The 27,681-nt window shown below is 43.7% G+C and overlaps 1 protein-coding gene across 1 annotated transcript in view; it reads right to left on the reverse strand.

The window, feature by feature from the left end:
- LOC138281632 (oocyte zinc finger protein XlCOF6-like) overlaps positions 1 to 27,681 on the reverse strand; it is a 338,330-nt gene that overhangs the window by 104,483 nt on the left and 206,166 nt on the right. The window contains exon 3 of the mRNA XM_069219620.1: positions 12,270 to 12,464. Coding sequence (XP_069075721.1) covers positions 12,270 to 12,464 — 195 coding nt within the window. The remainder of the gene's footprint in view (positions 1 to 12,269; positions 12,465 to 27,681) is intronic.

The following is a 27,681-nucleotide window of genomic DNA, read 5'->3' on the forward strand; positions in this document are numbered from 1 at the left end:
CAGGTTGGATTTTGAATTATATCTGTCGTTGTATTTATACCCTTCTTCTCCCTTCCCCCCCCCCCTTTTTTTTACAACAAATCTGAGGATCCCAACAACCTACCAAATGGGAAAGAGGAAAGCTAGTAGCAATCCCAACGAGCAGGGAGGTGCAAAGAAAGTACCCAGACATGCTGCCGAGAACTGTACACTGACTCAAATTGACGATCTTATAGAGGAAGTGGAGAGTTTGTTAGCTACTAAACCCTCAAAACCCTGTAGGAAAGATGTTACTGCTACCACGAATGACATAAAATCCTTCTTTGCCCCTGTGAGTAGAGTCACAGACATCCATATCTCAGGGTTCTAACTTAGAATCTAATAGGTTAGAAAACCCATGCAACCTAATAGAGAGCCCTAAACCAAGCGTGCCCAGTCGGCAGGATGGTGTGTCCCCCCTTATAAATTGTAATAACCGTTTTTCACCTCTTGCCCTATTGGCGCCACTTGAATCAGAGAAGATTATGCCAAGGGGAACAGAGGAGATAATACCATCCTCAGCTATCCAGAAGGAGCAGCCTGCTGAATTACAGCTAGTACAGATAACAGCTGAAATTCTGAGAATTAGGGAGTACCTTACATCCTTTAGCCATATGATATATGAGAAGTTGGAGGGCATATTAGCAGTAATTGGAGATATATGGCAGTCATCATTAAAATCTGACTCTAACTCCCTGGCGAAGCCAACCTTATTAGCTGAAACATCCATGACAGGGAGGTGTAGGGATAAAAGGGCTGAAGTGCGGATTATTCACGGGGGCGATAGCGTACCTCCTGTAGTGGGCACCTCTAACAAATGCGACAAAATCTTGAATAAGGGGGCCAACTGTGAGGTGCACGGAAATGAACCCTTAGATAAGAGGTCTACATGTCCTATGAGAAATGCCCCCTCAAGCCAGATCAGACATAGTGATTACGATATATACATGATAAATGTCCCAAGCTAAGTAATGGTCAACGAGAGCAAGGGGATTCTCTAAAAAATAAAGTAATCCATTGGATAAGGGGGACAAAGAAGTGCAGCTCTATTATAAGGGATGACAGTCACCGCACAGAGATATACAAGAGTAGGACTGACAACAGATTTTATAGGGTTAAAACTGATCAGCCAGAGCCTAGTTAAGGGCCTTCTGGCACTTGATGTAAGAGTGAGACCCGGTGCTTCATCCCAAGTGTCACTTACCCATAAACTCCCTCAATCACTGACAAATCTGGGTTTTCAAGAGAGAAATAACATCCCAGCGGCTCAGGATACATGTACCAATAGAAGGGATCAAATGAACAGCCCAACTTCAGCCATAGACTGACGTGAAGCCCCCACGGTGAAGGCTGGGAGAGACGGTATACCCAGTCACGATCCCTTTATGTTAAGTAACCAGATACCATACACCCTGGGAGTGGAGTCAAAAGTATACTGCAGTGATGTACTAAAGGAGAAGGATGTGGGAGCAACGCCTTGTCTAAATGAGACTAGAGAAAAGCCGTCCGATATGGGGGATGGTTTTGAACTACCGATCAGGTTTTTATCTTGGAACGTGGCAGGGCTGCTTCAGAAAACAGCAACCCTGACTGGTGCAGTTTCATAGATCAAACCATATTATTTTACTGCAGGAGACATGGGCTTCATCTGCAATTAACAGAGAAGGTTATTGGACCTTCCAGAAGACCGCGCCTCCATCACCATCTGGCAGGGCCTCAGGGGGTTTGATAATCTGGCTAAAACATGATTTGTTCCCTAAGGTGAAGGAACTAGCAACCCCTACAAGGGATCTACTAGCTGTTGAGGTTGAAATAAGTACCACCAGAGGTCCTGTTAGTATAATAATTGTAAATATATACGTCAGACCGAGTATCCAAAGTAAGCAGACTGTTCTGATGAGTATGCTAACAGACTTTCTTAATTGTCTTCCCTGAGGGCGGGGTTTAATTGTCGCAGGAGATTTTAATATGCAATTAAATTGCAGAGACGACAACCAGCAAAGAGGAATCCAGGTAGCAGATCCATGGGATAGATCTGGGCCGGTGCAAGTTATATCTAAGAAAGAAGGAGGAGCATTAGACCTACTTGAAGATTTAATAAAAATAAAGGGATTAAGAATAGTAAATGGAAACACCAGATCAGACACCCCGGCGTCCCCTACATATAGGAGAGGTCTATACTCTAGCCATCTAGACTATGTTTTAGTAGATGACGCTCTCTGGAAATCTCTTATTGACATGGTTGTTCTCCCTCGTTATGACAGTTACCATCAAGCTCTGAGTACCACCTTTTCTACTATTCTATTTAGTTGTAAATCATTGACAACATGGGCCCAAAGTAGTGTCTTAACTACGACCAATGATTATAAAAATGTGAAATGGGATTGGGTGGAGAATGATGTAAACTTCCAGCTATTAATTTATAGAATAGTTGTAACAACGCTCTCCCCACTGAAGCATATAAATACGATACGGGTGGATTTGATCAATCTGCATAGTATCTTGATTACCCGGCTAAAACCACATTTTCAAATAGCAAGGAGGCGAATAGAGACTGGGACTAGAACATGGAGGTGGTTCTCTAACTCCTGCCGTCTGGCTAAAATATAGCTATTGGGAGCACTTAGGGCAGGGAACTGCCGAGCAATTCGAAAATTCAGGGCTGCATACAAAGTGGTACTTAAAAACGCAAAAAAAAAGTGGGTAACTAAATATTGGAATAGGATGGTTGATGCACTTTATGAGAACGATTTTAACTTATTCTGGAAATTAGTGGCAGACAAAAGTAGTTATCAAGGTGTGGAGAACTTTCCCGTAATCCAGCCTGAAACGTGGGTGACGTATTTTAAAAATGTATACAGAAAACCTCAAACTAGTAGCACCACTATTCCTTCTTCAAAATCTAATGAACCTTCTGCCAATACTTCTATGAACGGGAGAGTTATATCACCCAAATTCAACCTGGATCTTTTCTCCCTAAAAGAAACAACTCTGGCTCTTCGATCAATACGGAAAGGGAAGGCCCCTGGTCTTGATGGCATCCCAGGTGATTTATATTTGTCCCGACCGACAACTTGGTCTCTGTATCTAAATGCGCTCAGCAACGAGATACTGAGGGGGGTTGACTTCCTACCACGTGGCAAGGAGAAATCATAGTCCCTATTTATAAGAAAGGGCCAAGGGAACAAGCATCCAATTATAGGCCTATTAGCCTAATTGATGTTAGTCAAAAGATATTTAGCAAGCAGGTACTGAACAGACTACAGACTTGGATAGAGGATTCTCATATTCTCTCCGACTTCCAGACAGGTTTTAGAAAAGGAATGAGTACAATAGATCAGGTATTCAGGTTTAACCTTCTCTGCGGGAAATACTTGACACTTAATAAGAGCCATCTATATGTAGCCTTTATTGATTTAAAAGCTGCCTTTGACATGGTACCTCGGGATCTATTATGGAATGTCATGGAGAGCTACCAACTTGATGGAGAATTACTAAGATTGATTAGGTACCGACATGAAGGGACTTACGCTCAAGTACATTGGTCACAAAGTGGCGATCTAACGGAAACTATACCTGTCAATGGGGGGGTTAGGCAGGGGTGCATTTTGGCACCAACATTGTTTAATCTTTACATTAATGGTGCGGCAGACCAACTGCTACACTATAACCATGATGCCCCAAGACTAGCTGGATCCCATGTCCCCATTTTAATGTTTGCTGATGACACTTTATTAATCTCGAGAACACCCATGGGCTTGCAAAATGAACTGGATGCTTTTTATAACTTCTGTTTTACCAGAGGTCTTGAAATAAATCCAACAAAATGGTTCATGGCTTTTAACCCCCATAAATCGTTTAGGAGGAGAATGACCATAGCAGGCCAACCAGTGGAGGGAGTCAGCCAATTTGACTATCTGAGGATCAGGCTAAGTGATGACCAACACTGGTTGGCGCAGATTGGGAAGAGTCTGAAAGTGCTCAGGCAGAGGTCAACAGCGATAGGGAGGAAAATTGCCAATACCTTGGAAGGGGAGATATCACCTGCCATTACTGTCTATAAAGCAGCAGCAGTTGCAGCTTCAATCTATGGCGCTGAGCTCTGGGGATACACTAACTCTAGGTGTTTGACTACGGTAGAAAACCGTCTCATACGGAATTTCTTGCGGCTTCCGATGTGTACCCCTCTCACCCCCCCTTAGATTTGACCTAGCCTTAAACGAGATCCATAACGAAATTGCATTAAGACCACTCATGTATTGGGTTCGTCTTTGGACTTCGGAGAACTTGTCAACCCTCCATGTAGCATTAGATGAGTTTCTTGTAGGTGATTGTGCATTAAAGATCCCTTGGTTTAGACACATCAGAGATATGTGTAAACTCCTCAAGATGGAGGAGTACTCCTCATAATTTGACCAAGGAAGTAAAAGAGCGTGTAAAAAGGTATTACTGGGAGAATATTTTGGTTCAAACCTGGTCTAAAAAGCAAGGCAGTCGGACCCTACAGTTCCTAGACCATAAATGTAGCCACAAATTTGCGGCCTATATGGACAATGTAAATCCTCCCTATACTAAAACGCTTTTTATCAAAATCAGACTAGGGATCCTCCGCTCAAGACATCTACAGCGCGATGGAAAGCGGAGGATAGTAACGCAATATTCTGTCATTATTGTCAAAAGACAATAGAGTCACTCGCGCATTTTATGTTTTTTTGCCCTATATATTTGGTACCTAGGAAGAAGTGGATTGCTCTGTTATGTAGGTCAGTGGGGATTAAGGAATGGAATACAGCATTACGCTTTTTGTCAACTGACACAAATGACAAAATAGTTTTTTCAGTTGCAAGATTCCTGCAAAGTGCATGGGCTATAAGAACCAGAGAATTGCTATAATTGCGTGTTTTAACATAGTGGTATTAGATTATATTTATTTAGCACAACAAGTTTTAACTGTTTGGAGTTAAGACATAGTGGCCTAATAATTGAATATTTAATATTTTAGGATTTTTAGATTTTAAGAAAAATAGTTGTTTTGTACTGTTTTCAATAACTATGTGATCTTATAACTTATTTATCTTGCTCAATTATGATAGGGTGTTCTATTGTTTACTTTTATGGCTTTTAGCCGAAATAAAGTTACTTTTGATTGAACCAAGATATCAAAGTACATGTTTAATAAAATCAAATCAAAGCCGATGGTACAGAATGGTGCATATCAGTGTTCATCCTTCAAACAAAGTTTGCGATATCTAGGTAAAATGAGTAACCTCCAAATTACATGACCTAGTCCAAGAAAATTATACGAGGCAATAGGCCAAGTGAAGCCACCCACAAATTGGTCAAGCTACCATTCTCACTTATAGAAGGCGTTAAACTAATATGACAGAGAGAGAGAAACTTTATTCGGTATGAAAAAAATTCATCCATTACAACAAATAATCACCAATACATTATTAATATACCAATAAAAACCATATATAGTAAAAACACCCATCATAAATATAAACGTATACATATTTGAGAGATAAAAAAAAAAAAAAAACTAACATGACAATCTTTCCAAAATTACATCTTTGAGAACATCGTTTCATCCCTTTGTATAGTATTGATTATGGGACCCAGAGGCCATTAGCTGTCATGCAAGACTGTGTAGGGCATCAAGACTAGGAGTCCGGTATCCCAGAGGACGCATACTGTCAGACTGAGGTGGTTCCTCCGTAAGCAAATAATGAATGTATTTATACATTTTCACCCACAAAAAATAATGCAAAAGAGTAAGGCACAAGGTGATGAGCTGTCAAAAGCTCTGGTATGGTGTAAGAAAAAAAAAGAAAAAAAAATAATAATAATATTCTTTACTATTGTAAATTTCAGTTCACCATTCTGTAGCAGGTGAGCAGGTCCTATACCAGCTCCCCTGCGACAGGTCTCCTGACCATTTGCCGCAGCTCGCTCACCCACACTCTCGCTGCTGCCTTCTGTGCAACCTCTCTTAGATCCTTGCCTTTAATTTTCTCCAAGCTTTTTTGCCTCTCATTTCTGCCCCATCTGCTTTCATTTCTGCTGTTTCTGCCTTTCAGATCTGTCTCTTTCTCTGAGCTTTGCCTTTCATTTATGTCACTTTCTGCCTCTCATTTCTGCTGTTCCTGCATTCTGCTGTTTCTCCCTTTCACCTCTGCCTCTTTCTCTGAGCTTTGCCTTTCATTTCTACCACTTTCTGCCTTCCAATTCTGCTGCTTACTTTGAGCTTTTGCCTTTCATTTCTGCTTTTTCCTCCACTGCCCGCTTCGTGACGTTTTTTCCCTTCTCCCGCATCCCACCACCCAGCACCCCTCCCTCCCCTCAGGACCTACTTAATGGAGGTTGCAGCGGGGCCAAATCACCAGTGCTAAACGCAAGCCTGTCCGTGGTGTCTGTGCCAGGACCGCGCCCAGCACCAGGAACCCTGGCATTCCCGCCACCCGCTGCTACTCCGCTGAGTAGCTCCTGGCCATGGACTCCGGACACCGCAAAGAGAAACTGCTGCTCCTCCTCCCCTCGAGCAAACTGAAGGACCTGTCACCTGCCAACACTGCTGCTTCTCCTGCAAAGCAGAGCTGCCAGCCCACACTGGATCCCGCTCCGCACTCACCTGGAAGACAACGATGAACCTGAACGACCCAAAACCACTCCAGTGCATCTTGCTCAATGCTCAATCCCAATGCAAACATGCAACGGATGTCTGGGACACGATCACCTCCCTCTCCCTCAACATAGCCTTCAGCATCAAAACCTGACTTAACCCCTCCTTGAACCCCGACATAGCCACAACACTAGACGACTACAAGATGATACACCAAGACTGCCCCAACAAACACGGAGGAGTCATCGCCATCTTCTTCAAGGATACCATCCGATGCATCGTTACCAATGATGACCCCACACCTCTCATGGTTTACCGCAACTTCCAGCTACAAACCGACGCCAAGACAACAGTAAAAGGCACTCTCTTACAGAGACCCCGGGACCTTGACCGACCTTCTGCGACTTCATCTCCATCATCATCATCTCACTTGCCATCGACTGCAGCCACTACATCCTACTAAGTGACCTAAATTTCCACAGACGACCTTAACAACGCCAACTCCACCACTCTCCTGGAGAACATGAGCAATATCGGCCTTGCCCAACTGATCACCAAACTCACGCACAAAGCCAGAGACACACTCGACCCCATCTTAGCCTCCAGCGACAGAGTCAAATTCAGCCACGTCACAGAACTCACATGGTTCGACCACATCATTGATCATTTCACCATCACCAGTGCCCAGCATACCATCATCAAGCACCACCGTTCCAACTACAGCAGATGGAGCATGGTAACAGAGGCACAGTGGACTCAGCCACTCTGCACCTCCCAACCCAAGGTCTCATCAGACCTAGAACAGGCTGTCCAGAACTTTTCCACCTGGATCACCAAATGCATCTACAGAGTTGTCCTGCTGAAGCTAGCCAGAACCAACAAAACCACAGGCAAGCCCGTTACTATACCCCAGAGCTCAAAACCACCAAGTGCAGCTGCCATCAACTCAAGAAACAATGGCGATCCACCAGGAACCCTTCCGACAGAGCTGCCTACAAATCAGCCCATAGCAACTACCACCAGCAAAACAAGGAGGACAAGAGAGCAGCCACCACAGCCCGCATTGACACAGTAGCCAACTACACAAAAGAACTATGTAAAAGAGTCAAAAAATACTCCAACCCGGCAGCCACAGAGAACACAACCCACCTGTCCCAAGAACTCTGTGACACCCTCTTGGGACTATTTTCACAGCAACATTGCCACCATCTACAACATCTTCGACCCCCAATCTACAGTCCACAGTTCACAACCTCAGCAGCCACGACCAACCAACGCACACCAACCGGATGATCACCACATGGACACCGCACAATCCACATCGACCATCATGTCAACCAACCACTCCGGAGCACCAACCGACCCATGCCCCCACTGCATCCTCAAACTTGGATCCAATCACAGCAGCACAGACCTTCCGGCATCCTCAACACCTCCTTTACCACAGAGGTCTTACCGGACAAATGGCAACACGCAGAAATCAGACCCCTCCTAAAGAAACTATCCACTGAACGCAGCAAACTAAAAACTTATCGACCGATTTCTCTGCTCCCTTACCCCGCTAAAGTTCTTGAGAAGGTCAGCAATCAACAACTCACCGAATACTTAGAAAAAAAACAACCTGCTTGACACCTCCCAATCAGGATTTTGCGCCAACCACAGCACTCATTGCAGCCACAGACGAGATCGTGGGGAGACCAGTGCCCTGATACTCCTCGACCTCTCAGCTGCTTTCAACACTGTCCCACCAAACCCTAATCATCAGACTCCACAACATCGGAATTCAAGAGAACGCCTTCAGATGGATCGTCTCCTTCCTGACGTGCTCAGAGCATCCGGCTGCCTCCCTTCACTTCCGAACCCAAGAACATCATATACAGCATGAAACTCAATTCAGACAAACCTGAAGTACTGATCTTTGGGAGAAACACATCCATATGAGACCACAGCTGGCTACTCTGACCCACTCCGTCAACAGACCACATGCAACCTCAGCATCATCCTCAACAGCGAACTGTCAATGAAGCAACAGATCAACTGAGTCACCTTCTCCTAGTTCCACACCCTCCGCATGCTCCATAGAATCTTCAGATGGATACCAGTTAGCACCAGGAAAACCATCACCCAGGCCCTAGTCACCAGCCCCCTCGATTATGGCAATGCACTCTATGTCGGCATCTTCACCCTGCTCCTCAAAAGACCTCAGACCAAACAGAATGCAGCAGCCAGACTCATCCTGGACCTCCCCAAACAGTTCCACATCTCTTCCCCACCTCAGAAAACTCCCCTGCCTCCCCATCCAGAAGAGATGCCAGTTTAGGATCCTCACACATGACTACAAGGCCTTACACGATCAAGGACTGGCCTACATCAACCATCGACTCAACTCCCATCAACCTGCCAGACACCTGCACTCCTCCTCACTTGCACTCAAACACATATCCCAAACCCGTTGCAGCCGCAGCGGTGGCAGTTCAGTCTCCTAAATCGTCGCCAAGATCTGGAACATCCTGCCACTCCACCTCCAAAGAGCACCCTCCCTTGCGGACTTCAGAAAGAAACTCGAGACCTGGCTCTTCGATGGAAACCTCATAGCCCACTGCCAAGATACACTCCCCCCCGGGGTGACAGTGCTGCACTTTACAAATTCTGATTGATTGATTTTGCAAGTACTGCAGGGTGTCTAGCTGATTTTATTTTGTAAACTACTGAAGGTTTTGCAGTGTTTACAGACAGGCAGGAGAGAAGGCATTGTGTCCTCAGAAAAGGTGATTAGTCACCTTGGAATTCACTAAGTATTGGTATGGTGCATTTCAATTAATATTGAAGGCACTGTGGATGTCGTTATCATTCTAGAGGAGGCAATCAAAAGAAATATCTAAATGAAACAACATGATACAAGAGGCTGAAGAAGAGACGCTAGGCCTGCTGTACAAGGTCTGCAAAGAATACTTGCAGCACAGAGTTCAAACAGTTTTGTCAAGCATCCATTCATTGATCTACACAAACTAGTAAAATCCGCTAAAAGCCAATTAAATCATTACTTTACAACACACAGGCACTGGTTGCATTGGACATCTCAGAAACTGCCCTAGATGAATCCCTTTTCACAGTGAAAAGGCTTAAATGCAATAAATCAACAGTGGACTGTCTGCACATGTTCCCACGATGCACCAGTCTACAGTACTTGCGTAAAATAATATTCGGGGGTACTGGGAAGAACCATGGAGGTCAGTGTATTTTTTATTCTCTTTAGGTGCTCAGCATGGCGACGTAATGTTGACTCCGAGATATAAACCGTTGCTACTTTAGTTATTTTTGTTTGCAAAACAATAAATTTGTAGACGTTAGCTAGAAGAAAGTGACTTCATTCTTGTCTTTGGACTCGATCACCTGGCTACTGCCAGGGACGTGTCTTCAAAGATGCGCCAAACTGGTACAATTACAATTAAGATATTTTCACTTTAAGGATTATGCCAATGCATAAGGCATTGGTTGCTTGCTAGGCCTAGGTGCTGTCTGTGGTATGTGGTCTACAAATAAAGCCTTTGTTTCAGAAAGTAAATCTTATTTGTCTCAGCTAAGGCAATACAGTCTGACAGATATGGGAACAAAAATAACACAGACAACAAAATGAAAGTGTTCAGCATTTAAAAGATTAAGAACATAAGGTCAGCGAAGGAACTCTTAACAGTTAATAAACATTCACATCGCAACTTTGCAACCAAAACGAACAGCAAAGCAGCACACTGAGACAGTTTACATGATTAGGAAGCAACTAAAACCTGAACAAGCATTTGCAATTCAGGGGGTCTCGCGTTTGCTCGAGTTAACACTATTAGCTTTTAAATTCCTAACTGGACTTTTCTTGCCACATAAACTGAAAATGAAAAGCAAAATAGTTGGCATAAGTGCGCCCATTCAAGCACCACATCTGCCATGAGCATGAGCACGAAGGAGAGACACAAAAGGAAAAATAAGTTCGCTCCCAGTCAAACCTATTGGCAAATGTGCAATTATCCATGTAACAGGGTCAGTGACCAAGGCGGTGTCAAAACTGCCCCAAGGAGGAACAAACGTGAAGCATTTACCAATGATAACAAAGGATTTTTGAAAGGCAAGCTCATGAATGAGTGGTAGTGATGTGTGTGGTTGAAAGCCCACAGAGAGATTACAATAGGCCGGAGGGCTTGTGCGCGCGACCTAAAAATACATCAAATACACAATCACACATAAAATTGCTGTTGCAAGTACCAGTCAACAAACGTCTCCAGGAAGAATGCTAATCAACCAAGAAAATATTGGCTATCAGACGTCTGTGATATTCCCCACAGGAGGAGTAAACTTGTAGCAAGCACATGGTGTGTCTAATGCCACAAATTAGGGTGTTGCCTCAAGCAGATGAACTGCGGTAACCTTTTAGCAGTGCTCCACACTGCACTGGAAGAAGTAATAGAGAGATTGAAGTAACACAAATTTTGGGACGAGTGGGGGGGAAGGGGGGGGGGGGGGGGGGGTGGGTTATCATCCCTTAGACAGAAATATAGCTGAACAAGTAGCCTGAGTTCTGGTTTAGGAGCATGGCGTAGCATCTAGATAAGAGTGGGGGGATAGTCGTTAGTATCAGCACCATCTGGGTCTGCCTGCCTGCTACCAATTACAGGGGTCTTCACAGGGTTGAAGGAAGATAGCGTATATTACCAAAAGTGAACTCAGGTTGGTTAGAAAACACAGGGTCCCTGTCCACTACTTATCCTGCACTGCTTCAAGAGTAGATTATATGTTATTAAGATCTGTCTCACATTTGCCTAGATTCAAAGAGCGGGAGTATGTGCTATTCAAATTACATCTTGCATCCTATGAGTATCAGGAGAATATAACGTTGGGTCGCCTTGTTTATGTGCTACCTGGCCAGTCCTGCAAGAGGACTGCTGTCCTGTGTGTGTTGTGTGAATTTTGTATTTTTCAGCATGAAAGCAGACCAGACAGGGACTTGGACAAAGTTTAAGGAATTTACTAGGACAGGGTCGGTCACTGCAAAACGTTCATCATATTATGATGCTAAGATGGGGTTTGTGATAAAGTTTGCATATACAAACCTGGATAAGGAAGTGATTGTCATGATTTTATGACTAAATTTCAACTATTCGTTGAAAAAAAATCTTGATTTACTCCATCCATTTAAGGACAGCTTGGCATACCAGGTTACTTTTTTTTATCTCGTGCTTAGGGCTAAACAGCAAGGTGCAATAGTAGGTGTAGGCTGGTTAAAAAAAAAAAACATGAATTCATTGTGTACAAGAAGGGAAGAGGGAACTGTATCTGCAACATACGCTTGAAGATGCTGTAGCAAATGTACAAGGCCTCAGGTAGTTTGGTCTTTAATAGCAATCCTACAAAAACTCTTGTTTAGTCTTTCTAATTCCTGCCATGACCAGTTAAATCCATCATCTGTGACGAACCAACTACAGTATGAGTGTTGAATGAGCTATAGTACTGGTAAAGTCCGGAGCAAGTTGAGGTCGGGCCTCAATGACAGACCTAATGCTGCTAACAGGCATAGGGCTCAGTGAGCTACAGAGCGCCGCAGAAGGGAAGTGTAAGCAAATAAAAACCACGAATAACATACCTGTGTGACCAACAAGGTCACTTCTCTCCGAATCACGACTATCCACAACACAGTTCAGTTCCACTTCTTTAAAACTGTCAGAATCCGTCTCTTCCTCCTCTTTAATGATGACCGGATATCCTTCCTCCTCTGTAATGGTGACAAGATTGATCCCTTCCTCTTCTTTAATGCAGGCTGGAGTTATGCAGTCGTTCCCTTTAATAAATATAGGAATTAGAGGTGTAATTGCAAATAAATGGTCAATATATACACATGTATATTTCCAAAAATATATCAACTGCATTCACAGATTTTGACATTACACATAATCTCTCTTTAAAATGTGTAAACCTACTTGGGCGTTAAGGCAAAATTTCCACACAAGCCTCAGAGAGTCTTCTCCAGTGCTTAATTTGAGCGTAGGGAGAAAGCAGAAAGCTGCAAGACTCAACTGAAGGGGCAGGGAGTGGCTTTAAATGGATTGAAGAGGACTGAGATGGCTTCTGGATTACACCTCCTCAGTATTCAATGCTCATGCATTTAAATGCAGCAACCCCGTTTTTAAGAGGGCTTTGGGCACCGGCACATATTGATTTACAAATTAAGCACTGGTCTTCTCTATTTACAAGTTAACTTGGTCCAACAAATGAGTGGCATCTCTACCTAAAATTAAATTGTTTTTTACTTTTTTTTTTAAGATGAAAAGCATCAACACACTGTCCTGGAATACAACTCTTTTCACCCCACTCCTGCAGCATTCTGAAAGTGGGGAAAATGTATTTGGGATGTGCAACAGCATGCAGTAGACAGGAAGCAGTCACTCAGTGACCAGTTTCAAATTCCAACTCTGCTGCCTGTCTAAAATAAAATAGCTGGAAAAGAGACACCTTCTGAAATCTCAGTAATTGATACATTAATTTCTGTTTATGGGATAATGAAAGGGTGCATTGGTAAGGAATTCAGGGTCAACTGGCTTGTCTTCGGTATTAAAACAATAGCAGTATCAGCATAAAGGATGAGTGATAAATTCTGCTCCGCCGGCGGAATTTTAGCCACTCTGCGTTAGGCTTGTAAGGCAGAGTACTGTCCAAATTCACCCAACCCTCGTGTGGCTGAATTTTTTTCTCACATGAGGCTTGCCAACGGTAAGTTGACAAGTGTGAATTGGCATCTCCTAGCACGATTTTTAGGCAGTAGCAGGGCACCTGACGAGATTTTCCCAACACAGGTGGTCACAACTGCTCACAGCAGCACAGTGACAAAGCTGCCACTCGAGTAGAAAATCAACTCAAGATGCCGCACCCTCTGGCACGCCATCTGGTGCCGTTCACACAGATTTTTTTAGCACTGAACAAGCTCCTGGTGCTAAAAAATCAGCACGAGCAATGTGACGCACTGATTTCTACCCATTCGTGAAACTCCACGGAATCTGGTGGAATTTTCATGTAACTCTGCGAGCTCCGCTCACCCCTAATCAGCACTTTGGGCAGGGCAATGGCATCATATTTGATGTGTCCACATCACCAGCTACCTGTACTTTGTGTTCCAGCCTCCTAACCTCTGACAGCCATAATGGTTTACTGGCAATGACTATTGGTCATGAGGGGATATGTGACAGAGACGCCTTCATTTGCCTCTAAGACATAACATTGCGCAACTGTCGGAAGGCAACATAAGTAGCTTGATGGCAGCATCAGTACAAACCTGCTCCACTCACTCAACCCTACAAAATCGACATCCCACTTAAGTTTGCATAAAGGTTCTGTCCTTTATAGCCAAGGTGAATGCTGGATTGTCTTTAACAGGTGTACTGGGTGAAGGAAACGTCATTAGGAATAGATTCTGGATACTTCACCCCAAATCTCCAATTATGTTTTTCCCAGGGATGGTGTGTTTGCATTCTTTTGCCTTTGCCCATTTTCTAACTGGGCCAAATCCCATAGTGTTCTTCCCACAATTGCTCGTTCCTTTAGCAGCCATCTTCTCTTTGTGTCCCTGGTAGTCAGTTTTGAAATCATCTGTAAGGGACTGCCAGGTGGAACTTGAGTATAACTTGACATGCCAAGCCACCCCTCTTCCTTTATGTCATGTGTATCCTTTTATTGACTCTTGCCTTTTCACCCACCAGTGTAATTTATATTAGCTTATCCTGGATTTTTATTAGTTAGGCTTTTGGGATCGGGAGGGATTAAAAAAAGACACAAGAGCTGAGAAGAGGACATTAATTTGGAGAAGATGTACTCACCGAAGCCATAAAAAATGGTGCTCCACCTTCTTAAATCCTCTAACAGTTGATTATTCCAGTGTGGACAGTTGGCTAGACACCACTTTAGAGCTTTCTTGTGCGGTAGATACCTAGATACTTTAATCATGTCTCATTCCATGTCAGGCAAAACATTTTCACGAGGTATTCCAAATATAGTTTGTGGATAAATGTTACTAGTGCTTCAGATTTTAGCTTATGAATGTGCTAGCCTAACACTTTTTCAAGTTGCTCGAGCAAGTAAGAATTCCTTAGTTGATTGTTCTATTTCTCGAACAACTGTACAACTAAATTAGCTCTCCAGAGACTTGTTGGTAAGAAAGTCTAAGCACGATTACCTCGATAACATGTCACAACATGCAATCTCTGATTGGTGGGAGTACTGGAGCAAAGAGAGACAAACATTGGCAAAACCAATAGGTCTCGCCTATGCCTGATCTATTGGCTTTGCCAAAGAGTTGTAGCCATTTTGTACACCAGCCTAGCTGATTTTCAGCATCGCTAAAAGCTAGTGGCATAGAGGAGTGTATCATGGAGTGGAGTGATATAAAGTGTTGTGTACTGGAGTGGCATAGAGTGGAATCAGATAGAGTGGCATACAGTACAGTGAAATAAAGTAAAGTGAGCTGGTGTCGAGTGCATTGGAATAGTGCTGAAGACTTCATTGGCGCAGAGAGGAGTGGCGCAGCATACAGTTGAGTTGAGCAATACAGAGAAAAGTGGAGTAGAGTATAAGTAGATTATAGTGGCGTAGAGTGCAGTGGCATACAGTGGAGTGCTGCAAAGTGCAATGGCATAGAGTGGAGTGAGGCAGAGTACAGTGGCGTAGAGTGCATGTGCATAGAGTGCTGAAGAGAATAGTGTCAGAGTACAGTGGCATAGAATGCAGCAGCAGCGTATAATGCAGTGGCGTACAATGTAGTAATGCAGATAAGAGTGGTGCACATTCTAGTGGAGCGGTGCAGAATATAGTGGTGTAGAGAACAGTGGCAGTGCGCAGTGGTGTAGAGTGGTGCAGAGTGGAGTGAGGCAGTGGCATTCAGTACAGTGATGTAGAGTAGCACTGAGTGCTGTAGTGCAGAGTAGAGCTGCGCAGAGTTCAGTGGTGGGGAATGCAGTGCTGCAGAGTGCAGTGGTCTAAGTGCAGTGGCATAGAGTGGAGGGGCGCAGAGTAGAGTGGCATAGAGAGCAGTCACAGAGTGCAGTGGCTTACAGTAGACTGTTTGAGTGAAGTGGCATAGACTGTATTAGCATAGTGTGCAGAGTGTAGTGTTGCAGAGTGGCGTAGAGTGGAGGTGTACAGGGTAGACTGGGGTATCCTAGACTAGAGTGGTGTAAAGTGCAGTGGCGAAGAGTGCAGTCATATATAGAATGGTGTAGAGTGCATTAAGAACTCGAAAAATCTACACAACCACTTGCTATGGCGAGTCATATTGGATCAGGTTGAGCTATTTTTAGGACTTACTTGCCCCTTCTAGCAGTTGACAAAGAACAGGTGTTCTGTTCTGTTCAGTCAGGAAGTGGAGCTGCAATAAAAGATGCCTTTAAATCTTATTGTTGTATGTCACCTTTGCTCTGTATTCACAGACAGAGGTCAAAAGTCAGTTTGTCTTACAATTAATGTTCCTTCTGACTGCAGAGTTACAGGATTTTGGGAGGTGAACTGTCTGACCTGCTGTTTAGAGTGTGAAATAAAAGGCTACAGGGTGTCAGGTTGTTCCTAACACACAACATGTAAATGACTAAGTCAAAATTTTAAAATATATATATATCAGTAGTTGTCAAAAAACATTTTTTGTATTTCTGTGTGATGAAAAAATATCTTAATAGGATGAAAACAAATCAGAATACTTTACGTGTTGATGTGCAAAGGATATGTTTTCTGAAACAATTTTCACAGATTGTTAATACACTATATAGTTTTATCAGTAAAGCTGCAAGTTACTGGTAAGGTTTTTGGACATTTCTTGGAAATTTACTGTGTAGATGACAGTATGTTACCACATCATGGTTTAGTAATATATTTTTTTTTAAGTGAGTGTTTAAACAAGCTAAGAAACACTCCTGCTCTGATGGCAATGCTATTAGTAAACTAAAAGCATGTCATGGGTCATGTGTCTCCTATATGCGTGGTAGATTCTTGTGATACATGCAGCAAACTTAAGTCCGCTTAATCAAACAAAAGAGGTTTTTATGTACAGCAGAAATGCTGAGGTCACATATCTGAAGGTGCAATCCTATGTGAGAATGAAGAAAAAGGCGACTCTAAACTATTTGCCTAGAATCATACAATTGGAGACCCTTTTACAGGTCAAGTACATTACAGTTAGGTCGAGTAAATTATTCAAGTTACTCGACCTGCAGGTCTAGTAACATTTTTATGATTTTCCACGCCTGGAGTAGAGTGGTGTAGAGCAGACCAGCACAGAGTAAAGTGTCAGAGTGCAGTGGTCCAGAGTGGAGTAGAGTGCAGTGGCATAGTTTGGTGTAAAGTTAAATGGTGCAGAGTTGAGTGATGTAGTGTGGAGTGGTGCAGAGTAGAGTGGAACAGCATAAAGTGGAGTATGCAAGGTGTGCAGTGCACTGGCACTACAGACAACACATTTTCAATTGAAATGACCATTACATTTGCAAAACATACAGTTTTACTAAGAAAATTGTACAGCACACAAGCGATAATCTGCATGAATGGCATCACCTAGTTTTTTGATTTGTTGTGATCATATTAAAAATATTTGTTTCCAACGCACAACAGAATTTAAAAAATTTGCTTCATTCGTGCATTCCTAATTCTGATACAACTCTGAAATACTTACACAGTTCATTTAAATGTTGTGCACTAGAAAAAGGGAAGAAAAAAAAAAACTTTCCCTACCCCCAGTAGCCAGCAAGATTGTCACATAAATCTTCTCATTTTGAAGTCAGAGAAAGAAAACACCAAGCTCGGAGACAAAGACCTCTGTTTTGAATGCATAGCAAATGTGGCAAGATAAGAACAAGATTTACAAGCCTGTTTACAGAAAGGAGCACTCAAGGAAGACTACAAAGGGAGCTGGTGTGAAAAGGCTTTGCTCATTGGCAAATTCACACTGGAAAGCCTAAAACAAAAAAAAACAGCAAACAGAAAACCAGAGCATTTAAGGTACAAACCACAGAGCCAATGGTAAGCAACAGGTGGAATGCGTACACAGGAAGACTTTCTGAATGCCCCAAAGATGTCTTTAGAAAAACAGACTTCTGTGCCGCCTGGTAGGCTTCGACCTAAAAAACTAGGGTAATTGAGATACCATCACTGTGATTGTGAAATTGATTGGAGACTATGTGCTTCGTACACCTCAAGGGGATGTAACTATCACTCATGAGAACGGGGTCCTTTCTCAACCTCCAGATCCAACTTTACAGCCTGGAACTGTCCTTGTGACTTTTTACGACTTTTGTGCAAAGAAAAAACTCTCCAATGTTATTAAAACAAAATTGTTTAATGAAAAACTATCCTATAACATAGCTCTGTTGCATCTGTATTACTACAAATCCCGTAAGTCTGAAAGAGAGGTTGTAGACACCTAGATAGAATGGAAGTGTATTTGAATAAGACAAAAAGCAAGTGGGTAGCGCTCCCACTCCCTTCAAAGCGGAGTCGTCCTTTCTTAACCGTTTTGTTTTCACAAGATGTAACCTTGTTGGGAAATCCCTAGTCTAAACAAAATATATACCGACCTCCTGTGATATGGCTGTATTTTATCCACACATCAGTGCTAGATCTGAAGTCAGAATCTATTAGGTCACCAAGTCACACACTTCCAACCTTGACATCCTTTAGTAGGATGTAGTAGTGCTCCTTGACTACATCTGTAAAATTTGACGGCCATCAGTGCTTATATACCTCAATAGTAATGACTGGGATGAGGATGTTGGACTTAGGAACAATGCTCTTATTATTTACCTGCAATCTTCAATACTAATAGCTCTGACAAGGATGTAGGGCGTGGGGATAATGACAAACTGAAAAAACAGTCTTAATTATCACCCTCCTGTAATAACTATAGCCTTCCCTAATGATCTCACTGGATTTTTATTTATTTTTTTAAACAATTTTTAACATTTTAAAAACTTTTGCTTAGCATTCCAACACAAAGAGCACATATCACAATACAACACCATTTAGAAACGTGACTATAGTGTAAACCAGTGGTTCTTTACCCTTTTGATTTCTGTGGAGCCCCACTTAATCCTTAATAGAACCAAGTACCCCCACTGAATAATTATTGAAATCTGATGACCACCCACCCCCCCCACTGAGTCATTACTGGAAGCCAGGGACCACGGCCTAAGTATTTTCAATGATTTGAAAGGTAAATTAATACAGAACAAAATACAGAAACAAGCATTCATCAAATAAATACACATCATCAAATATATTATTTCATTTATAAACAAATTTTGAAAATCAAAATTTTAATTGCAATGAGAAGGTGTAAGAGGTTTTACACCCAACCTGAGACCACTCATCATCCATAGCAAGTTCTGTTCGATATACTTGGACTACTCCCACGAGTCAGTCTGAGGATATTAGCAATTTTTAGCCTCATATTTCAAATTCCTTCACATTTACAGAACATTATTAAAATTTCAAATTTTACATTTTGCTCTTTATCTAAATACACTTTATTAATCTGTTAATAGTATTTTCCATGCAGTAATCGACCCCCTGAGTAGACTTTACGTACCCCCTGAGGTCCCCGGACCACAGGTTAAGAAACAGTGTTGTAGACAATACAGTTTCAGTGTTCAGAGAGCAAAAGTCCAGAGTTCACACCAAGATACAATCCAAGATGCAATTTATCTATAATCAGTAACGTATTATCTTGCATCATAACTTGCAAGTTAACATCTATAGGTCTAAATACAGTATAGCCAACTTATATCATGTATAGCATATCTTTCCAGTAGGTGGCTACATATTCATACCTCCATCCAAGATTAAATAAATCAGCCTGGAGCTGTTGACAGTGGTGGAACTCGTCCACCAATACCAGTATGAACCTCTTGCCTAGGGCTGGCTTGAGTTCCAGAGGTCCAATGATATCAATTTCCACACTCTTAAAGGGAGTTATCATCACTAGGAAGGGTAGCAGGAGAGCCCTGCACTTTACCCATGACTTACTACTGGCCCAGCAGGTGATTCACGATCAACAGAATGCATCTGAGTGGATCCTCATCCAGGGTCAAAAGAAGATGACGAGCTGTTCAAAGGTTTTTGTCCCAGTTGTCCTGCAAGTGGGATGTCATGAGCTAGCTCCAGTAAGACAGCCCAGTATCACCACCAATATGCAAGCTTATCCAGTCTCAGGGACTGTAGGCTCACTATAAAGGAGATTATTCTCCCAATAACTTTGGAGATGACCAGAGGTGTCACCACTGGCCTGGGCCTCTGCCTGTCGGCGTAAGCTCTCAAGAGTGGGGTACTCTTCCTGTGCCTATGTAGTGCTTTCCTCTTATCTAGTTTCTAAGCACTAACATAACACAACAGAAATGCACTTCTGAGGTCAAAGAAGACTTTTATTGTTGTTAATTCTTCCCCAACCACAATATTTATGAATGACGAATTAGTAGCTTTCAAGTCCGCGTTAATCAAACAAAATATATCAGTTTGCAATATACACAGCAGGTTATATTTATAAGATATTGAATGCAAAGCAAAACAAATACTTCACCGTGTGGGAACTATCTACAGCTTCATCTTTCTAAGGTCTGCAAGCTGATGACCCCTGTCAGCCGCGAGAAAGAGAGATTCATCTACCCACACGGGATTGCTGGCAGCCTGCGCCAAGCTCCAGCACGAGGTCCGGCAGATTCGAATCTGACCCTCTGCAGCCTGTTACATTCGTTTCAAAGGTGTGCCCCCTCCTCTCAGACCTGGGAAACTGAGCAAGCCTTTTGGAGACTGGCCAGGTCTCCAAGACTACTCCCGTTCCCAAGCTCAAGCAGAGAGAACAACACCCATGTACTCTCTCTTATCATGTCTAGTCTACTGTGAGAAAAACATCTTGGTTCTCTGGTGCAAAAACACAGCTTGGAAAAATACAGCTTGGATTCTCAACTGCAATGTCTAACTCCACGTTAAAGGCAATGGGCAGCTAACCTAAATATCAAATGCAATGTCATGTTAAAGGCAATAGGCAGCTAACCTAAATATCAAATGCAATGTCTAGTGTCATGTCAAAGCCAATAGGCAGCTGAGCTGAATACAAAATGCAATGTATAATATCATGTCAAAGCCCATAGGCAGCTGAGCTGAATATAAAATGCAATGTATAATATCATGTCAAAGCCAATAGGCAGCTGAGCTGAATACAAAATGTAATATATGATATCATGTCAAAGCCAATAGGCAGCGGAGCTGAATACAAAATGTAATATATGATATCATGTCAAAGCCAATAGGCAGAATATCTAATAGCATGTCAAAGTCAATAGGCAGCTAAACTGAATACATCATGTCAAAGTCAATAGGCATGCAATGTCAAAGCCAATAGGCGGCTAGACTGGATACAGCATGTCAAAGCCAATAGGCAGAATACAGAATGTAATGACTAATGCAATGTCAAAGCCCATAGGTGGCTAAACTGAATACAGAAAGTAATGGCTAATGCAATGTCAAAGCCCATAGGCGGCTAAACTGAACAAAACATACCATGTGCTACTGGTGAACATTGAGCAACTAATATGCGCAGTGGTGAAACACAAAGTCATTGGTCAAAACAAAATTTAACAAATGGCAGTACAGCCTAGCAGAAAATCTGCCTGGAATGGTCCTCCTGGAGCTTGCCATTCAGTCAGCTCTGAGAGGTATCTCAGTGCAGCAATGTTCTCCCATGTAGGTTCCAGGACGTTGCCCTCCTCCTGGACTGGGAATTTCCCCACACACCTTGCCTCACCTCTTCCTGACAGTCACCTGGCCACTGTTTCATTCCTGCAGTCCTTCTGACTCTCTTGCTTGGCTACAATGGATCGTTTGCTCATGAGCACCCACTCAGGCAACCCCAGCATCAACAGATAAAACAGGAGCTCCACTTCCTTCCGGATAGTGTGCTTTAAGTCATTTCAAGCAGACAATCAAAAGACTTTGCTGGCCTCACAGTTACTGTTAGAGAACCTGAGATGACTCCCACACAATGACTAAACATATGCTTCTTCAGTATTAAATGATAACGCCCATCTTAGCACTATTTTGCTGCAGTTCACTCAACCATCTACTTTTTAATGCCTTACTGGAATAATCCACAAAATGAACCATGGTGGGACTGCTTCTTGCTATCTCTGAAGTTTAGGCGATACCTTTCTGGGGTTAAACCAACCTTTGCAATAAGATTGTCTTTCATTGGGGGGGGGGGGTGGGGAGCATTTTTACATCCCATCGGCATTCTCAAGGGACAGTAAAGTATCTCTACATATAATGGTCATGAGCCTACACAGGCTAACCCCCAGTCTTCCTCTGGGAATCTGTACATGCACAAGACCACGTAATAGGCTTCAAACCACTTGTCAATGTCACCCTCATCATACAGTTAGGCACCAGGTCTTTGAGGATGTGGACCCTAGACCCTCCTCTAAGCTTCTTCGTCACTGCCCATTTTCACAGGCTCAGAAACCATATTGGTTTGCAGCTCCAGTTATTCCTGGTTCATTTCATGAGCTAAAATTAGATTTCTTCTCCTCCAAGGCCAATGCTAGCCTGGTCTTCTTTACAGTCATCTTCTTCTTCTCTATGTCTAGCTCTGCTGCTGCTTTTGCCCTTTTCTCCTCAGCAGCTAAGGCCAGCTTATTTTCCTCCAGGGCTAGAATAGCCAACTGTAACTTTAGGGCCCTTTCTGCCTTCATGTGCTCCAATTCTGTAGAGGTCAGACTGGGGGAGGATACCCTTCTCCCAGTTCTGGACAAGACAGGGGACCTCACTCCTGGGGGCATTTCTTCCACTGGCTCTGGGGCTCCTGCAAGGTCATCTTCCTCTTCCTTTGGTCGTAGGGCACCACAGGGTCATCTTTTTATCTCCTCCAAATCACCTTCATCCTCTACTTCATCATCCTCTTACTCCTGAGCTGCAGACTGCAGCATGTAGACCTCATCCCATGCTCCAAGGGCTAATCTGGTACTCTACCTGCTTGGAGTCCTTTGTGGTCAGCTTCAGCCATCTGTTCTTACACAGCTTCCTCAGCTTTGTCATACTGAAGCTCTCAATATTGCAGAGATTCACTCCCATCCTTTCATAAACCACAGGTGGAAAACTGGGAGGTTAGAATGACATTAGAGTAGACTGTAATAATCAAAACTAATTTTGATGCAAAACTATAAAACAAGATTTTTTTTTTTTCCTCAAACTTTGTTTTATTAATTTCCCACAAAAAAAACAACTTAACATGCAGTGCAAAAGTCTCAAATGCAAGTGTGACATCCCCTTAAATGCATTACAATATTTCCTAATGATGAACATCACTCCACACCGTTCACATTGCGTTGCTCTAGTGAGATCCATCCTATATAGTTGACAAGGGGTCACATATGAATGGTGCAGGTAGTTAAAAGGCAGTAATTTAAACCTATTATTGCAGGATACTGTCCTTACTAATTCACAAACACATAGATCTGCAATAGATTATCCAAGCTCCATCTCCTAGGCCCACCAACCCTTATAGGGAGGTTGCAGCATGTCCCCATGAGTGCTTTATAAAATAGTGTGGTCATAACTGGCTTTTGGGCTTTCACCCCTCAACAAAGCAGGCACCCAATACCTGGGAAATCAATCCACACCTCCCTCGCCCTGCTTTCAGAATTACTGTAGTGCAGGAAGTGACTCAGCCTATGTCAAAAGCCTCTTGTGCATCCTAGAAGGTAAGAAAAACCTGGATATTGGTCACCCGCCAACCGACAGCCCCGCCCTACACTGATCCAGAGACATATCTGCAATAATTGCCCGGAATGGCGCAAGATCCAAGAGCCATAGTTCCCCGTCAAAGGAAGCCCTGCAAAGTACCTTTCTGACCACAGTTTTCCAGAGCGCAGCAGTGTGCCTCACCAAATACAGGACACAGCACTCCAATCTGTGCCAAAGTGCCATCTCCAAGCATGGCAAGGAACAGTTTCTTCTCCCAATTATCAGGCTCTGCAAGCCACCTCGCAGAATGCTGCAAATGCGCCACAAAATAAAAGAATTCCATGTCCAGGAGAGCCAGCTCTCCATCTTGCATGTCTCTCTTAAGAACGACAGAGCCACCCTGCTATGCCATCTAGCCCAGACCAATGAGATCAACAGACTTTCCAATCTGCAGAAAGACTGTGGCCCAAGCGGGAACAGTGAATTGTGAACTAAGTAGAGACAGTGTGGGGAAAAAAAAAAAAACATTTTGGCTACTGCCAACTAGCCCATCACCGAAAGGGGTAGTCTATTTCAAAAGCCTATCAATCCCTCAAGTCCCTCTATGACCCTGTCCACGTTTAGGCGCCAGTGAGCAGCATCTGTGTGTGTAACCTGTATGCCCAGGTATTGGAATTCCTCCGTTTCTCAGTGAATTCCCAGGCCTGGAAGTTGTTCAAGTCGGCTAATAGGCTCATCAAAACCAGTACTGTCCTGGTGGGGGAGTGAACATAAATTAGCGTATCACCATCGTATTGCGAAGTGACCTGATTGGACCCACCCACCCGAATTCCCCAGGGTTCCAGCTCTTTGCAAATTAGTAATGCCAGAGTTTCAACAGTGATCACGAAAAGGAGCAGTGAGAGAGGGCATCCCTGCTGAGTTTTCCTCCTCACCGACCAAGTCTCCGAGTGGTCGCCCCGAGCTTGATGCGCACTACAGGGTCAGTATAGAGTAGCCACCCCCAATCTCAAAAAACAGGCCCAAGCCACATCCCCTGAAGCACTGCCACCAGGTAGCCCAAGTCCACAATATCGAAGGCCTTCTCTAAGTCTAATGAGACAAGGACCAACTCCGGTCACCATCCATAGTTTCATGCAGTCCATGTGTAAGCTGATGTAGGTTAAACACCGTACTGCGAGCCAGCCTAAACCTACACTGGACTTCATGCACTAGTCACCGAATGACCCACCCAGCCTCGTCGCCAACACTTAACAGGGGATTGTAACATCTGAGTTTGGGCATAGGGAGTGGCCTGTACAAGGAGGGGGATTCAGGGTCTCCCCCAGGAGGCAAACAATTCCCTCACACATGGTGGCCGGAAGGATCCTCTACATTTGCGCCTCAAGGAGGATCTCTAATTGTTTCTCCTTGAGTACACTGAAATAAACCTGAATTAATTCCTCAGGGAAGCTGTACCTGCCAGGGTCCTTGGACCTATAAAGGTCACAAGAGCCTCTCCCAACTCATCCAGGGTGGGCTACCAGTCCAATCTCGCACATAGTCAGGTACCAGGCGTGGTAACCCCACCCTTGCAAGAAACTCCTCCACTGCCCCAGCAGGACCAACCACGCCAGCACATTACACAGCTCTGAAGTTCTCCTTGAGGATATGCAGGATGTCCTGCCGACTCTTCATCAGAGTGCCACCTGGAGTGCAAAGATGCATAATAGGGGGTGGGGGCATCCAGCTTGTGCCTGCAGTTCCAAGCCAGGAGCCAACTGGATTTGTCTGCCTCCTTATGCAGTCGTTGTTGGTATGCCTTAGATGTACTTGTGTCTAGGGTATCCCAGAGCCCCTGGATGGCCCGTTGCGTCCGCATCACCTCGGCGCGCACCTCTGCAGAGCCCACCTCCGACCTATGAAGATCCCCCAAGCGCTGCTCCTGTACCTTAATATCCGCCTTCAGATGTCTCCGAGCTCAGCAGGTGGTCCCTATATATGCCCCTCTCATAACCGCCTTGAGGGCCTCCCACTCAGTAGCTCTGGTGGCTGTGGTCCACCAATTTGAAGACACAATCAGTAAGTAAGTGAGGTCACCAGTAATTCCCTACATACCACGTCCATCAGCAGCTTGAGAGGCAAGAGCCAACTCAGAACCCTGCTGTTAAAAATGGGGTCTCTATTTGGCAGAGTTATGCACCCTTGTCCAAATAGGGGCCACAATCCTAGTCAGGGTAAGGCACAACACAACTGAAGTTATCCTGTGCCCACCCTCTGGTAGCTTGGCACTGAGCAGTCAGGCTTAACTAGGAAGGCAATGTGTAAAGTACTTCTGCAATAAATCATACAGTAACACAGTGAAAACACAAAAATACACCACACAGGTTTACAAAAACAGATAATATGTATCTGAATAAAATAGAATCAAAACGACAAACATCCAATAAGCACCAGTTTAAATATCACTTTTAAATGATTTAGAAGAGTCTCCATCCTTAGAAATCAACAGTTGATTCTTTGTTACACAGAGTACCTGGATGCGTCAAAACTAACGACGCATGGAGACCACAGAGGAGAAGATGTGTGGAAAAATAAGGTGTTGTGTCAAATTTTCCGGCAAAGCACAGACAATGCGTTGTTTCTTTCCAAGCTGCAAGGGGTTGCATTGTTTTCCCGGCGTGCAGTCTTGGTTCCTCACTGCCATGCAGGGATTATTTTGACGTCCAAGGACAATGCTTTGAAAATCCTTAACGCTGTAGAAGAAGGAGCAGGAGCGGCGTCAATCCGGTAGGCGATGCATTGAACTTCCCGTTGCAAGGCAGGCGCTGCATTTAATTTCTAGTTGGGAAAACGGTGCTGCGTCATTCCGGTCATCGTGTAATGATTTCTCAGCCCAGATGCAGGCTTTGCATCGATTTTCGACGCACAAGGATTTTCTTGAAGAGGTGAAGTCTTGTTGGCCCTGAGACTTCAGAAACAGGAGACAAGCTCAATCCAAGCCCTTGGAGAGCACTTCAGGAGGAAGCGAGAGTCCTTCCAGCAGAATCAGAGGCCAGAAGGGCAGAAGTCCATCTCAGCAAAGCAGTCTATATGAGTCCTTTGGGCAGCTAGGCAATTCCTCTGACCGAGTGCAGGTGTAGGTCCAGGTGTATCTGGTTCAATCGGGTCAGAGACCGAGTTTACATGTCCAAAATTGCCTTTAAAGTGGGAGAAACTTTAAAGAGTGATTTTGAAATGCACAAGTTCCCCTTTCAGCACAGCCCTGTCTGCCAGGATCCCTGTGGGGGGTTATTAGTCCTTTGTGTGAGGGCAGGCCACTGGCCTTTGAAATTCAAGTGTGATCCGCTCCACCCTTCCTTCCCAGGAACACCCATTCAGTATGCAGATGAATGCAAATGTGACTGTGTCCTGTGTTTATGGCTGTCTGGGTGGAATGCAGAAGGGGAGCCATCAACTAGCACACACCAGATGTGGACTGGAGACAGGCTGTAAGGCACAGATGGCAGTAAGTTCAGAGAAATGCCCACTGTCTAAAGTGGCATTTCTAAAATAGTAATATTAAATCCAACTTCACCAGTAAGCAGGATTTTCTATTACCAGTCTGACAATATCAAACAAGACATGACTACTACTTTGAGATCAGAATCTACCACTTAAGAGTATATGAGGGCAGTTATAATGCTAGTCTATGAGAGGAGCAGGCCTCACTGTAGTGCAGAGGTCTTCAAACTGGGGGTCAGGCCCCCCTAGGGGGGCCTCAAGTGATCCCATGGGGGTGCCAGACTCTGGCCAAAAGCAGCATTATACAGAAAACAGGCCTTTGTTTTAAGCAGAAGCATGTTGTTGCATTTTTAAAAAGGTAACATTACTTAAGTGCAATGCTTATATAGGTCTAGACATATTTAAAAAGTGCCATCTTTATAAAATAATTGTGAAAAATTCTGAGGGGGGCCCAATGATTTTTATTTTTCAACTGGGGGGGCGCGGCATTAAGACGTTTGGAGACCACTGCTGTAGTGGAAAACGAAGTTAGGCGTTTTTCACTACCAGGACATGTAAAACACATAAGTAAATGCCCTGACTTTTTATCTACATAGCACCCTGCCCTATGGGTTACCAAGGGCTTACCTTAGGGGTGACTTATATGTAGCAAAAGGGGAGTTAAAGGCTTGGCAAGTAGTTTTAAATGCCAAGTCGAAGTGGCAGTGAAACTTCACACAGGCCTTGCAATGGCAGGCCTGAGACATGGTGAAGGGGCTGCTTATGTGGGTGGCACAATCAGTGCTGGAGGCCCACTAGTAGCATTTCATTTACAG

Source organism: Pleurodeles waltl, unplaced genomic scaffold (assembly GCF_031143425.1).
Source record: "Pleurodeles waltl isolate 20211129_DDA unplaced genomic scaffold, aPleWal1.hap1.20221129 scaffold_89, whole genome shotgun sequence".
Taxonomy (NCBI): Eukaryota; Metazoa; Chordata; class Amphibia; order Caudata; family Salamandridae; genus Pleurodeles; species Pleurodeles waltl.